The 13371-nt window shown below is 37.8% G+C and overlaps 1 protein-coding gene across 1 annotated transcript; it reads left to right on the top strand.

The window, feature by feature from the left end:
- The first annotated feature begins 4674 nt into the window (after nt 1-4674).
- Nucleotides 4675-13263, top strand: atmin (ATM interactor). Its single transcript, XM_079621523.1, has 4 exons — nt 4675-5125; nt 7516-7641; nt 9304-9503; nt 9740-13263. Exons 1-4 carry the CDS (start codon nt 4910-4912, stop codon nt 11460-11462), a joined length of 2265 nt encoding a protein of 754 aa, XP_079477649.1. The 5' UTR covers nt 4675-4909; the 3' UTR covers nt 11463-13263.
- The last annotated feature ends 108 nt before the right edge of the window (nt 13264-13371 follow it).

Here is a 13371-nt window from a genome sequence, read left to right on the forward strand (position 1 = left end):
TACTACATTCCCCAAAAAGTCTGCAATTTCACGCAATTATTGAACTGTGGGGGCCAGTAAACAACTGCACATAATACTGGATTTTCCGTGTTCATTAAAGACATTTGAACCTCAAAGCTCGCGTAAGCGTCTGTCGGAATGAAGCGGCCGTGAAAAGAGTTTTTAAAAACAACGGCCAAACCTCCCCCGCGAATAGAGGATCGTGGAGAATTAAAAAATTAGCAATTTTGGGGAACAAGTTCAGAAAAGGGACTTGAGTCCTCCAATTTAGTCCAGGTTTCCGTCATAAACAAGAAATTCAGGTTCTGTGAAATAAAAAAGAAAAGTAGAGGTGTGCCGACACAGTTGTTCCGGAATATTCATCCAGAATGATGAGGAAAACGGGTGAGAACCGCACCATAAATCGTTGTCAATATCGATGACTTAAGTTTTCATATCTAGCAGCATTTGCCGATCATAAATAAAGGTTGTAGGCCACATTTTGATCTCAGAAAAGCAGAAAATACTAAAAAATAATCCACAATAGGAAGTGCGACAGACGGCTTGCCAAACACAACGGCGCCATCTTGTCCTCTCACAATCACAATTCCACAGAGACATCTGAAGTCAAGCTGATTGACTTTGGGTGTGGGGACATTCTGAGGAGTTCGCCGTACAGGTCATACTCTGGTATGTATTGTCACTCAAAGCTGCAGCTTGGCACTGTAACTTCTGTGATGAGTTACGTGGTAAAGCAAACATCTATTTCCTCCAGGCACAGCAGCGCACTGTCCTCCAGAGTACCATGTACTATGACAGGCAGGCAACGGCATGGTCACTAGGGGTTCTGATATTCGTGATGTTGTGTGGACATCTCCCTAGTGACTATGACCTGCTGCTGCTGAAACGGAAGCTCTGGTCCAAACCCAACCAGTCAACAGGTGAGATCTAGAATTAATCTTTCATAATCATGCAAAACATCTTAACATGATCCAATAGAGCTGATGTAAAGTTTAAGGTAATAATCAGACGTTCCTCCCGTCTTCCTGCACAGAAGGCTGTCACCTGCTCAGGGCTCTCCTAAAGTCGGCGACTTGGTCTGGGGCTAATCCTGTCCCACAACTGGTTTAAGGTAGTAAACCTAAGATCAGCTAAAAAAAAAAAAGAGTATTTTCTCATAGGAAGAATTTGCTATATCAAATCTGTCTTTTTTCTGTTATGTTTCAGTTCATCACATAAGGCCACTCCAGTTGGTGTCTCTCGTGCAGCTTGGTGTCTTGCGGGCTGCAAAGGGAGACGTATCCATCCCTCCTCTCGCCTTTGCATCTTGTCGGGTGAGCAAGCCTTGTGTAGCGCCTTGCGCCTTGGCTTGAGTGAGCAGTATTTGCGTCTGGCGGTACTGCTTCCGGAGGGATCTGTACATATTGTATATTTCTTTTGATTGCCCTTTTTTGATTTGGTTTGCACCATCCTGAGTCCAAGAGGATTCCATCATGTCAAACTTTTGAAAGTTAGAGTAGTACAGAAGCTACAAGTGAAAAAGCAGGTAGGTAAAAAGCAAGAAACAGTAAAAGTGTTTTAATAGAATTGATGTACAGGAAGTGCCTGGTGACTTTGTACCTCATTGTGATAAAACCACTAGTTGCTGTTTGCTCTCGAAACATCGAAGAATGGAGAGAACATGATATCAAATGACACAAAGTTGTATTCCTTTAAATCTGTTTATATAGTCAAAACTTTTATCGATAGAAAGACAAAAATGCTAAATGATTAGTAAGGGATAATGTACATCCTGCCCAAGGTGAAGCAGAGGGGTCTTTCATCGCTTTGATGGGGTTTATTCTGCGATAACAACCGGCTGGATGTACATTATTCCTCTTATCACACTGCTACATAAGTAAATAATTAGACATGAAATATTGATCTGAGTCAATGTATTTTATTAGCTCTGTGGCCTCGAAATAATGAACAGATGGATCCTTCGAGTCCTACCCTACCCCAGAATTCATTGCACGCCAGGGACGAGAGGCTTTCTTGAGAGAAATTGCCAGATTACACTTTGTTACACAAGTGATGTGGATGTTATATATATATTTTTTAAATGTTTAACAACAATATAAACAGGCAAGAGAAGACCAAATAAGCATGCATGGAAACAACTCCTTTTATTCAAGTACGCATTCCCTCAACAGGCATACAGCCTCTCTGTCACTGTTTGTTATTTGGTCATCCAAATCAGCATACGTCATGCTTGTGAATCAAGACAGGGTGAATAATCTGTGAAGGACAAATGAATGCAAAAAATAATCATCTCTAAAACAAGAGTGGCTTGAATTAGTAATAATTGAAATCAGACAGAATGTCTGCCTTATAATAATATTTTTACAATGGAAATCATACATCGAATATAGGGCCAACAAGGAACCAAATATATTTTAATAATAATTTATTGTTCAATGTACCCACAGTGTAAGGGGAAAAGATAAATCATGCAGTTGTAACAGAGTTGAAAATAAGCATCCTTGGATAAAGTGTCAAAAAACTGTCAAAGTAAAGTGGATGTCAATATTTATTGTTATATCTAATTAATTATTTTCTATTGCAGCTTCCCTTGGTTATCAAGCTCCACACGTAAGGGGACATACTGGGCGTCAGTGCCATATAAGTTAACCCCTGAACAATTGCAGTTTTTGTTGTCTCTACAGTTCACAATATCTTAAAATATGACGACAGCTATCAAAGCTTCATTCCAAAACCTCAATAGAAGCTTTGAATGTAAATATGACATGACAAAAATGACACTCAGTACAGTCTATATAGGCTACTATTTATTTATTGATGTTGTTCTTATGTTTGTTTTGTTGCTTTTGTACGGTTTCCTGGTACTATTGTGGTACTATTTATTGTTGTTGTCTATGTGTTAGTTTGTTGTTTTTGCTTTATGTTCCCTTGTACTATTGTGGTACTGTTTTGATTTTGGGGGTGGGCGCTTATAAGCTATAGCTTCAGCCCTCTCCTTTTTGAGCAGAATGATTAATGCTCAAATAAATAAATAAATAATCCGTTTCAACAGTTCTGCTGCGTACAACATCTCAGACGACAACAGTTTATCTGTGTGTTTTGCTCAGCAACCTACTCATCTACTGTCCTTTCAGATCGCCGTTGTTGTCCGGCTTCAGAATACCATTAATTTCAGAACTATGATTATCTTTTTAATAAAAGCTCTATGGAGCCAAACGAAAAGTTGTGGCACTTCTTTACAGCATGAAGATGCAGGTGGCGTTAGCTTTTGACCACGAACGACCCGAGTACGAATCTGTATTTTTCCAAACTCATTCTTCTCCCTTTTTTATGGCATATCAGCTCAGCAATACAAATTAAGATAATATTCAAAAAAATTGTGTACTGTAGTATATTCCAACCTTTTGCCTAGTTGAGCCTGATTTCTCCAGGAATTTTTTTTGGTTCCTTGCCACTGTCGCCTTTGGCTTGCTTAGATGGTTACACTTAATATTAAGCAATACTATTGATTTGACTGCACTGACAAAATCAGATGAGAGGTAAACTTGAACTAAATTGAGCTACTCTATAGCTCAATTTAACTGATTTAATAATTAACAGGATACACCCCTGGATGGCCAGTCCATCACAGTTCTCACACACACAGACAATATTCAGGTATACAGACAATTTAGCATCTCCAAATTGACCTGGAATCCATGTATGTTGGTTATGGGGAACCAGAGCACCTGGAGGAAACCACACCAACATGGGGGGCACATGAAGACTCCACAAATAAAAGCTTCTAATTCCTGAAAACCACGACTTAAACCGAAGACCTGACTTGGATAGGCATTAACAGACAACATTTAACATAAAATGTGTTTTTTTTAATCCATGTCTTAATTATAAATGCATTAACTGTTCATTAAAAATGTATTAACAAATAATACAAAGGATAAGGAAGATAAGTAAGATACTGTTTACTAACAGTAGCCTACTGTTTAAATGGTCAGAATGACCGTTATGGCCATTCTAGGAGAATACCGGTAGTTTAATGTTAAAGTGTCATGTTCTGTAACTTTCCAAACATCTTTCAGAATTGAAGTTCAAGAACGTTGTGGTGGATATGTTTTCAATGGAATAATAGCATGTCATTGTTTAACAATACCACCAACAATGGAAGAGGACTGTGGAGATGTTGAGAAGTGTCGATTTTTTGGTTCCACTCCGCTCCTGACTATGACGCTATTTTCTTCTGGAAAACAAACTTTGCTGCATTATTTTCCTGTTATCTAAAGCTGATTTGAAACAATCTGTATTGTAAAAAGCGCTATAAAAATAAAGTTGACTTGACGTGACTATTTATTTCCCCAAAAAAATAAAATAAAAATTCTTACTGACCCCAAACCCAAACCTTAGTTTTAATGTTACAAAAGCTTTCTATTTCAGATAAATGCTGTTCTTTTCAACATTATCAAGCTGCAGACTCGAGAAATGTTTCTTGGTCACTATATTCACATAGAAAACAGCTGTTTTAAATTGTAATACTATTTTACAATATGAATGTTTTTTTTTGTTTTATCAAAAATACCAGCCCACAGACAAGTCAGCCAGACCCTTCTCGTAGAGCAGCTGGTCTTATGATGTTAACGACGTCACAGTTCTTTGCTGGGTGCGAAAAGGACCCGGAAATGCAGTCGCAGATCGCTTGTTTGTAAACAGTTGCTTAATTTATAGAGAAAGTACAGTTAATGTACACCAGAGACAATGTAAGACTTTTTGTGTACACCCAGCGCTACATTAACATTGATCTGCATGTGGGCGTGTGCGTCATCCGGAAGTGAATCTGCGGGAACTATCTGTGGTGAGTTGGTTGCTATGCGACGTGTCCTGGAAGTGAATGTGTCTTGTTGTAGAGTGTTGAATCATGGCTGCTTCAACAGTCAATAATGATAGCCGTCACAAAAGACAAAAATGCAGCGAGAAGCTGCCTTTACAAGACAGAGAGATTATTAAACCCTCCATAACAGAGCTCACCAAAGAAGTGCGGACCAACATCCTCTGTACGGTGGAAGGATGCGGGAAGATTCTGCCTAACACTCCAGCACTCAACATGCATCTGGTCAAGTCCCACAGAGTCAAGGTACATCACGAAACATTTGCTTTACTGTTTTTATGTCTTTTCACCTGAGGCTTCTCTTCTGTTTTTTAGTCTGTTTATTGTAATTGTCTTTCGTGCGTGAACTCACATGAATAGTATTTGAATTAGGCCTAACGTTACTGAACTGTTACTGTGACATCAGTAAATGTTTTATTTTAGGAGAGCGGAAGACAGGATTAATACAACTGTATTATTTTCTTACATAATTTGATGTATTTACAGTTTATCTGTCAGCATGCTGTTCGGTCTGTCTGTGCATTGCTTAGATCAGGGCTGGGCAACTCTGGCCCTCGACATCTACTTTTTCCTGTAAAGTTTAGTCTAACTGTTAAGCATAAGTTAATCAAAAACGTTACACCTGAGTCTTCAGGATAACTCGAAAGATACAGGCAGCAGGTGATTTTGATCAGGATTGGAGCTAAACTCTGGGAATAGTGAATATCAAAGTGTGCTCTGAAGATAGAGACATGTAGATATATAATAATATGTTATGTCTTTATAGTATCCCTTTATGAATTAAAAGACAATCAAATGTTTTATTCTACTTTAAACACAAAGCTAGCTATATAACATGCACTAGTTTTGTATTTTACTCTCAATGTCAATGGTAACACTTTACAATAAGGTTCATTAGTTAATGTATTAACTAACATGAACTAACCATGAGCAATACATTTGTTACTGTATTTTTTCATCTTTGTTAACGTTAGTTAATAAAAAATGCTGTCATTCATTGTTTGTTCATGTTAGTTCACAGTGCCAATGTTAACAAGATTTTTATAATGTAGGCTATTAGTAAGTGTTGAAATTAAAATTAACAAAGATTAATGAATGCTGTACGTGCAGTACATTATTAGTTCATACTAATTAATGTAGTTAACTAATGAAACTTATAGTAAAGTGTTGCCATGACAGTTTACTTTGAGCTCTACTTTTACTAAAAGTAGTTACAAACCCCAGATAAGAAGTATTTCAGAAATGATTGTGCTTGACTTGTGCCATCATTTTAAGAGAAACCACACTGTTAACACTATCCTGAGTATGTTAAACACGTAACAACAATGCATTGAATGCGAGCTGCTTGATGGGCTGACAGCATATAGAAATTTGCTGTTTGTTTATTTGTTGTTCAGCAAGGGAGAGCAGTGCACAGTTTTTCTTCTTGTTGCAACATGACTCGTAAATGCATAAAAATCCAAGCTGATAGTTCAGACTGAAAAGCATTAAAGCAATATCGTAGTGGCCAAAAGTAGTGATAGGCCCAGAAAAATTTAAATTTATTCAAATTTTATTAAACATTTGTTTGTTAAATGGTTTGTAAATATTGCGTAATTGTGCTTGGAGGCAACTGTTTTATTTGGAATAATAGGCTAAAACTTTAAAAAGTCATTACAAATATCCTTTACGGACATCACTTTTGACCACTATAGTTCATCCATAAATGATAATTATTTACTTATCCTCATGCTGTTTTCAGATGACTTTCTTTCACTTTTGGGAAAATGAAGATATTTCAAAATACTTGGTTTAAAATTATAGTTGTATGAATTACTTCTACAAGTACTTTTTTTTATTGTAGCCTATTATTTAACGAGTTAAAATAAATAAAGTTGAATCCATCCTTATTGTGAGATTTTAATATCACTGTATCGTCTGCTAACTGACTAATAATTATCTCTGTATTTCCAATGCTAATCCCTTTTATCCTTTTACAGTATATCATACTCTCTTTATTGGCTTACTTTTCAATTATAATGGTAACCAAGAAAAACTTCCATGAATAGTTAATAATAATTGAATTGATTTCTAGACTGTACAGTTAGTCAGATAAATCAACAGGAAAGGGGAAAAAAGCTATAATGCAGAAAGTCTGTTGTGTGTAGATACTGTTTGCATACGTTCCCTTTTATATGTTCACTCAACGTTGGCGCTATGGGGACACACTCCCGTCAGTATAGCTGGCGCCATGAAAACACCCTCCAGGTGTGATGATTGGCTGTACAAAATCATTTCAATTTATTAGATGATATTGCTAGCACTACACCAAGGTATCGCATCACTGATGCCTCAAAAATAACATTGCGACTGCATCAAAACACAACTATCTGTCTGTGCCTATTTTTTATCTTTTCCCATGCTTTGGATTTCATTGTGTATATTATTCTCTTCAGGGTGAATGCAATGGCTTTTTGACATGTGTGTATCATATTTCCATAGCGTCAGCAATTAGTGCAGCATTGACCTATGACAGTAGGGAACCAAGGTTACATATGTAACCGAGACTTTTTTTGTCACTGACACAAGAAGCAATATCCTTGTTGTTTCTTTGTCATCTTTTTAAAGTAATTTCTCACTGTTTCTTTTGATTTCAGGAGGGTCTGGTCAACCCTACAGTAAGAAAGGACATTAAGGATTCACAAAAGCTCTTCTGTTGCCCAATTGAAGGCTGCCCAAGAGGACCACACAGGCCCTTTTCTCAGTTTTCGCTTGTTAAACAGGTACTTGCCATTCTTATATGCATGTTTTATTCTATAATTTTTTTCCTCACTGTTCCTTAAGTTAGGGCTGGGAGATATGTCAAAAATAAGATCACAAGGTTTTTTTTCCATATTGATCTATATTGATATTTATCACAAATTCAATATATAATTTGATAATGCTGCCAGCTTTAATTTCTCGACAATGACTACGCCTAGAGAAACCAGAGGGTTCATTTATTAAATTTTAGAATAGGCTATATGCTAACAGAAATTGAATTACGTAACGTAAACTTTCAACTAAAACATGCTTTTTCTGCCTTAAAATAATAGAAGTTAGCTTGCCTTGTAACTTACTAAAATGGCTGCAGCAAAAATCTCAAATATTTGAAGAGGTACAACTAATAAAAAAAATATATATACAAAAAATGCGTTATGTGCAATTAAAATGTCTGTACAACAAAATTTTAGCTATTTTAGTGCTGATTATTAAATAATTGTGATGAATTCATTTTTATTATTAATTAAAAAAAATAATAATTCGGTTTCCAGACAAATCCATCCACAACTTTTGGTTTTCTTTTGGCCCAGAATTTTATTTTCTTTGCATCCCTAATAAAAACGTATTCTGTGTGAACTGGCCCTTAATCTGCACTTCGTTGCTTTTAAGATACCCAAACCACGCACTGCCATATAGTTGATATTATGTTTTTCAAAAATTTCCTCACCTTTGATGACAAAGTTCGGCTTCTCTTTCGTTCTTGTTTCCTTTGCCGGCTCCCTGCAGACTGACTTGCTCTTTTTGCAATTATTTGTGGAGTGTGATAGACTAGTAGGGTTATGCATATCAAGTAAAAATATCCAGAGCTTATCATCATTAACGACAAAACAATTATTTTCGATCTCGATATGATAGTTTATCTCCCAGCCTTCCTTTCAGTAAACTGACACTGTTTCATTTTATACTTTCCTATAACTCAGTGGTTCCCAAAATGGGGTATGTGAAATGATAGAGAGGGTACACAAACAAAATCCTGAGTTTTCCCATTCATTTATTCTGCCCCACCAGATAATCAAATTAAATCAGAGCATACATTTCTAACAGGCAAAATGCCGCCTCTAATGTAAAAACAGGAAAATGGTAGTGCCTTAAAAGATCAAATACATGACATCCAATCAAATTAAATAATCTTTTGCAGCCCAAACTGACTGCATCCACACAAGCAGTGTGGTGGGGGCAAGACCATGAAGGGCTTTAAATGTGTTAAGAAGTATCTTGTATACCAAAGCAAACGGGTAGCCAACGGATTCTGTGTAGAATAGCAGTAGAATGTGGGAAGAGGATCCTAAAATTATTTTTTTCCATTTAAAACATCTTATAACATTATTTATGACTTTGTAATTGCGTTCATACCACCTTTAAACCACCATACCACTAGTATCACCTGGCTTTGCATTTATAAAGGTCAAAAATGCACCTTAAAATCAATTTAATTGTCCCTTAATGGTAAAAGTGTGACTGCAGTCTAAGTGGAAGAGAGGGGGTACGCAGAAGGGTGTTAAGTGTCTCAGGGGGTACGCCAAAAAGTTTGGGAACCACTGCTATAACTTGATATATATTTTATGTCCTGCTAGGAAAACAACTGCTAACTAACATGTTTTCTATTCTTACTAATGGCATAGCACTTTATGAAGATGCATGCAGAAAAGAAGCACAAGTGTTTGAAGTGCAGTAATGGCTACAGCACTGAGTGGGACCTGCGGAGACATGCCGAGGATTGTGGGAGGACATACAGCTGTACTTGTGGTTGTCCTTATGCCAGTAGAGCAGCGCTGCTGTCTCATGTCTACAGAACAGGCCACGAGGTTCCCAAGGAGCACAGGTACTCCGTTTATCTGGCTAAGAATTAAAACTGTGTTTTAGTGCTGGTATATTTTGTATTGGGTAAAAAGATGGTATGATTTCCCCCGTGGCTTGATTAAATCATCTTTCTACTGGATATCATGTCTGACCTCACCTAGGACATTATTTTTTATTAATATCTTATGTCCTAGTTTAAGGTTGTTAATCATAGTGTGTCTTATTAAAATGCTCAAAGTGTCAGTATTTGTCTTCTAGGTATCCACCAGTGAAAAAGAGAAAGATGGAAAGATTGTCAAGCAGTGCAGCAAATGGTATGCCTGATGAACAAATAAATGAAATTCCAGACTCTAAGAAAAAGCTCACTGAAGGAGCATTTTCAACCATACTAGTCTCTGAAGCCCCAGACAGAGCACAACACAACACTAACCAGCCTGGAAACATCCAGAAGCTCCTCCTCCCGAAGCCCAGATTGGCCCTGGTCAACGTTCCTGTTATGCAGTTCACCCACCTGCCTGTTCTCCTCCCCTCTGCAGAGAGTAGTGCCTTGAGGTTGTTGGTCTTGTCTGTGGATGCACAAGGGTCCGTAAACACTGTGCATATTTTGTCACCGTCGGTCGGCACAGTCGTGCCTGATCTGAACAACAAGACTTTCAAAGAGACCTTTCCTGTACCTACATCGGGCCCAGAAACGTTTAGCACAGGAGTACAGGTCAGTCTTGAGAGTCAAGTCTCTTTGGGATATCCAAACAACAAAAGCACTTCAACAAACATTCAAACTGACATCTCATACCTCAACAAAGGGATGGATGCTGGACCAGCGACTGTTTCCCCCTGCTGTGAGGCCTCAGTATCCTCTTGCTCTCAGACAGACATCAGTGTAAGTGCTCAGATTCAGCTGCCTATTAGTGTGCAAACCCAGACACTACCCTCACGAATCAAAGCCACTTTTTCCATTGGGGCACAGACAGATGTTTTCAGTTTCCCGTCCTTTAATGTGACCCGAGAAACACAAACCAGCTGTTCTGTAGCTCCAATGCATGAAAGCCAGATGGACCAAGCGATGTGCACAAATCTTTTTGATACTGATACACTCAGTGTCTCCACTCAGACTGCAACGGCTGATGCGACTTTTAGAACCAGTGGTTTAGAAGATCATCTAACCAGCTCTGGAGCAGGGCTTTTTGAGGACAAGGCTGCTGCATCTATGTGTTTTGGGGCCCAGACTGACATTTTGCACCAAAACACAGTTGCAGACAACCAGACTCAGACCATGATACTCTTTCGTGACCTTGAGAATATACTATCTGACACCATAAATGGGGCAGCTTCGAGCTGTGGTTCAGGTTTAGCTGCGCATGAAACGCATCACACTGGTATTGACTTTGACTTTGAGGAGTTCCTTAATGCAACACACATTCAGACTCAGACAGAAGAAAGTAGCTTGAACAGTCTGAACACAGAGACAACTTTGGAACTCCTGGACATTGAGACACAGACTGACTTCCTGCTCTTTGACAACCTTGGTAATGGGCACAACAGTGACGTTGGAACAAGGGTGCAACCAAATGACCTGGAGCTGGAGATGTTTGACACCCAGACCCAGACAGACCTCAACTTCCTGCTAGAAACGAGTGGGCACATGCCCCTTGGGAGTATCCTCAGACAGTCTAGTTTCAGCATGAGCACGGAGTCTTCGGACACAGAAACGCAGACTGAGATCAGGCCTGCTCCGCTTTCTCTGCCTTGCTCCCACGATGTGCAGGTGAGACTCAGCAGTACTGAAACTCAGACCATCTCCAGTTCCTTTCACAGCCTTGGCCACCTCTTCCACACTAGCAATGAGACCCAGACAGCAGTCGATGACTTTCTTTCAGCAGACTTGGCCTGGAACATGGAGTCTCACTTTAGCTCGGTGGAAACCCAAACGTGCGAAGAGCTCATCTCATTGTTTCGACACAATGAGAAAGCCAAAAGCTGAAGGATCCATCAAATGTGATTTGATTGTTCTAGTTTACATAATGGAGTCATTCCTAGTATCTCCCTCAGCAAGGGTGGCAGAACTTAAAAACAGTCCCTTAAAATCATCTAGAACTCAGTCTGCCAGAGTACTTGTAGAATCTTAGACATAATTCAACAGTAGGGTATCTATAACCCAAATCTAAGGATGTATTAATATACCTTTGCAGCACTTTATTACCTCATTATTAATGTGCAAAATATATCTGTAATCCTAAAAGTATTTTGCAGGTCAGAGCCGTGTGTGTGTGTGTGTGTGTGTGTGTGTGTGTGTGTGTGTGTGTGTGTGTGTGTGTGTGTGTCTCTCAAGAAATCAGAAATTATAAACATTCCTTCCACATGTAAAATGTCTTGTCGCTTAGGTATACTTTCCAGTCTGATAGATGACTTGAGTCTTATTGTCTTTATATAAGTTTTTTTTCTTCTTCTAAACCTTGGGCTGTTTGTTTGCTTTGTGATGTATAACAATCTTATGTTACATTTATTTGTGCAATGCTCTAGACCCATCTACTAGTCACTGTGAGTAAATTTGGTTCTTGATTCATGACAGAATTCATGTAAATATTTCTTGCTGACTGTTATGGCATATTAATTTTAATCTTTACATCCAAAATCAGATGAATTTGCATATTATGCATGTTTCAGATGTCACATTTCCTTAAAAAGAGGAGCTGGGATATTGCTCTTGTTTACTGTGATTTGCATTCTGTACTGCGAGTAGATTCAAATAAGCAAACCGCAAAAGTTTACAGTAAAACAAAACCTTTAATATTTCTTTAAAAGCATGTATTAATTTTGTTGGGATATGTTCTAATGATTTCAAATACCAGTTTAAACTTGCTGTATAAACCTTTTTGTTGATGCCTTAATTTAAGTGTTAATATGCTCTTGATGGAGATACTGAAATCCCAGTGCTGCTTAACTTTGTTGTCAAAATTGCTGTCGTTTGTTTGAGTTTTTATTTTCTTAATTTCGTAAGATATTTTAATGTGTATATTTATTTGGTTTCGGTTATTTTGAATGATTCATCTCTAAGTGTGGTGTAAAATCACTAGCTCATTCACTGCTCCTTGGCCTTACTACACTGAAAGCCAACCATAGCTTTATTTTCTCTGTGTGTGTGTGTGTGTGTGTGTGTGTGTGTGTGTGTGTGTGTGTGTGTGTGTGTGTGCGCGCGTGTGTGCGTGTGTCTGTGTCTGTGTGTGACGCAGTGTCTGTTTCCTTTATGATGTTACATTGGCTGCTTCTCAACATTGTAACTGTAAAAGAGCTTTAGTATTTTCATGCCAAACATTAGAGACTCCCATATTCAACCATTACATTCATTAAAATGTTATTTAGATCTTGGAATAAATACTTCAAATGAATATGTGTTCATTTTGTTTAGGCAATGATGTCATAGTAAAAACTTCCTATAGACAACTTGAAATAGTCAGCTAAGCTCGTGTTTCCCTGTAGAGTGCATGCATTTCTTTTGTGCCAAGAATAACTTTTTGTGTTGCTTTTTGTCATTATCAACATGTTTCTAACTTAACTTGGTATAAGACATTATTTATAATTATGTATATTAATAATGATATAATGATTTTTTTGTTCTTTGAAGGCTGGTCATTTGTACTTTATGGCTATGTTCTGTTGTAGGCTATGCTGATGCACATGAAACCGCAAAATAAACTGCAGAGAAGATTTTTTTGGCCATTAATCGAATCAAGCATAATGCTGTTGTTTATATTACACTAATCCCATAAAGTGATTTATTACTTCGTCTATTCTCTATTATTGTCAAGAGCAAATATGATTAGTGTCAACAAATGATTCTGTTGTAAATTAAGTAATTTTGGCACATACAGTTGGTCACAGATTTATAGGAC

Source organism: Phoxinus phoxinus (genome assembly GCF_949152265.1).
Source record: "Phoxinus phoxinus genome assembly, chromosome: 8".
In the NCBI taxonomy this organism is placed as follows: domain Eukaryota; kingdom Metazoa; phylum Chordata; class Actinopteri; order Cypriniformes; family Leuciscidae; genus Phoxinus; species Phoxinus phoxinus.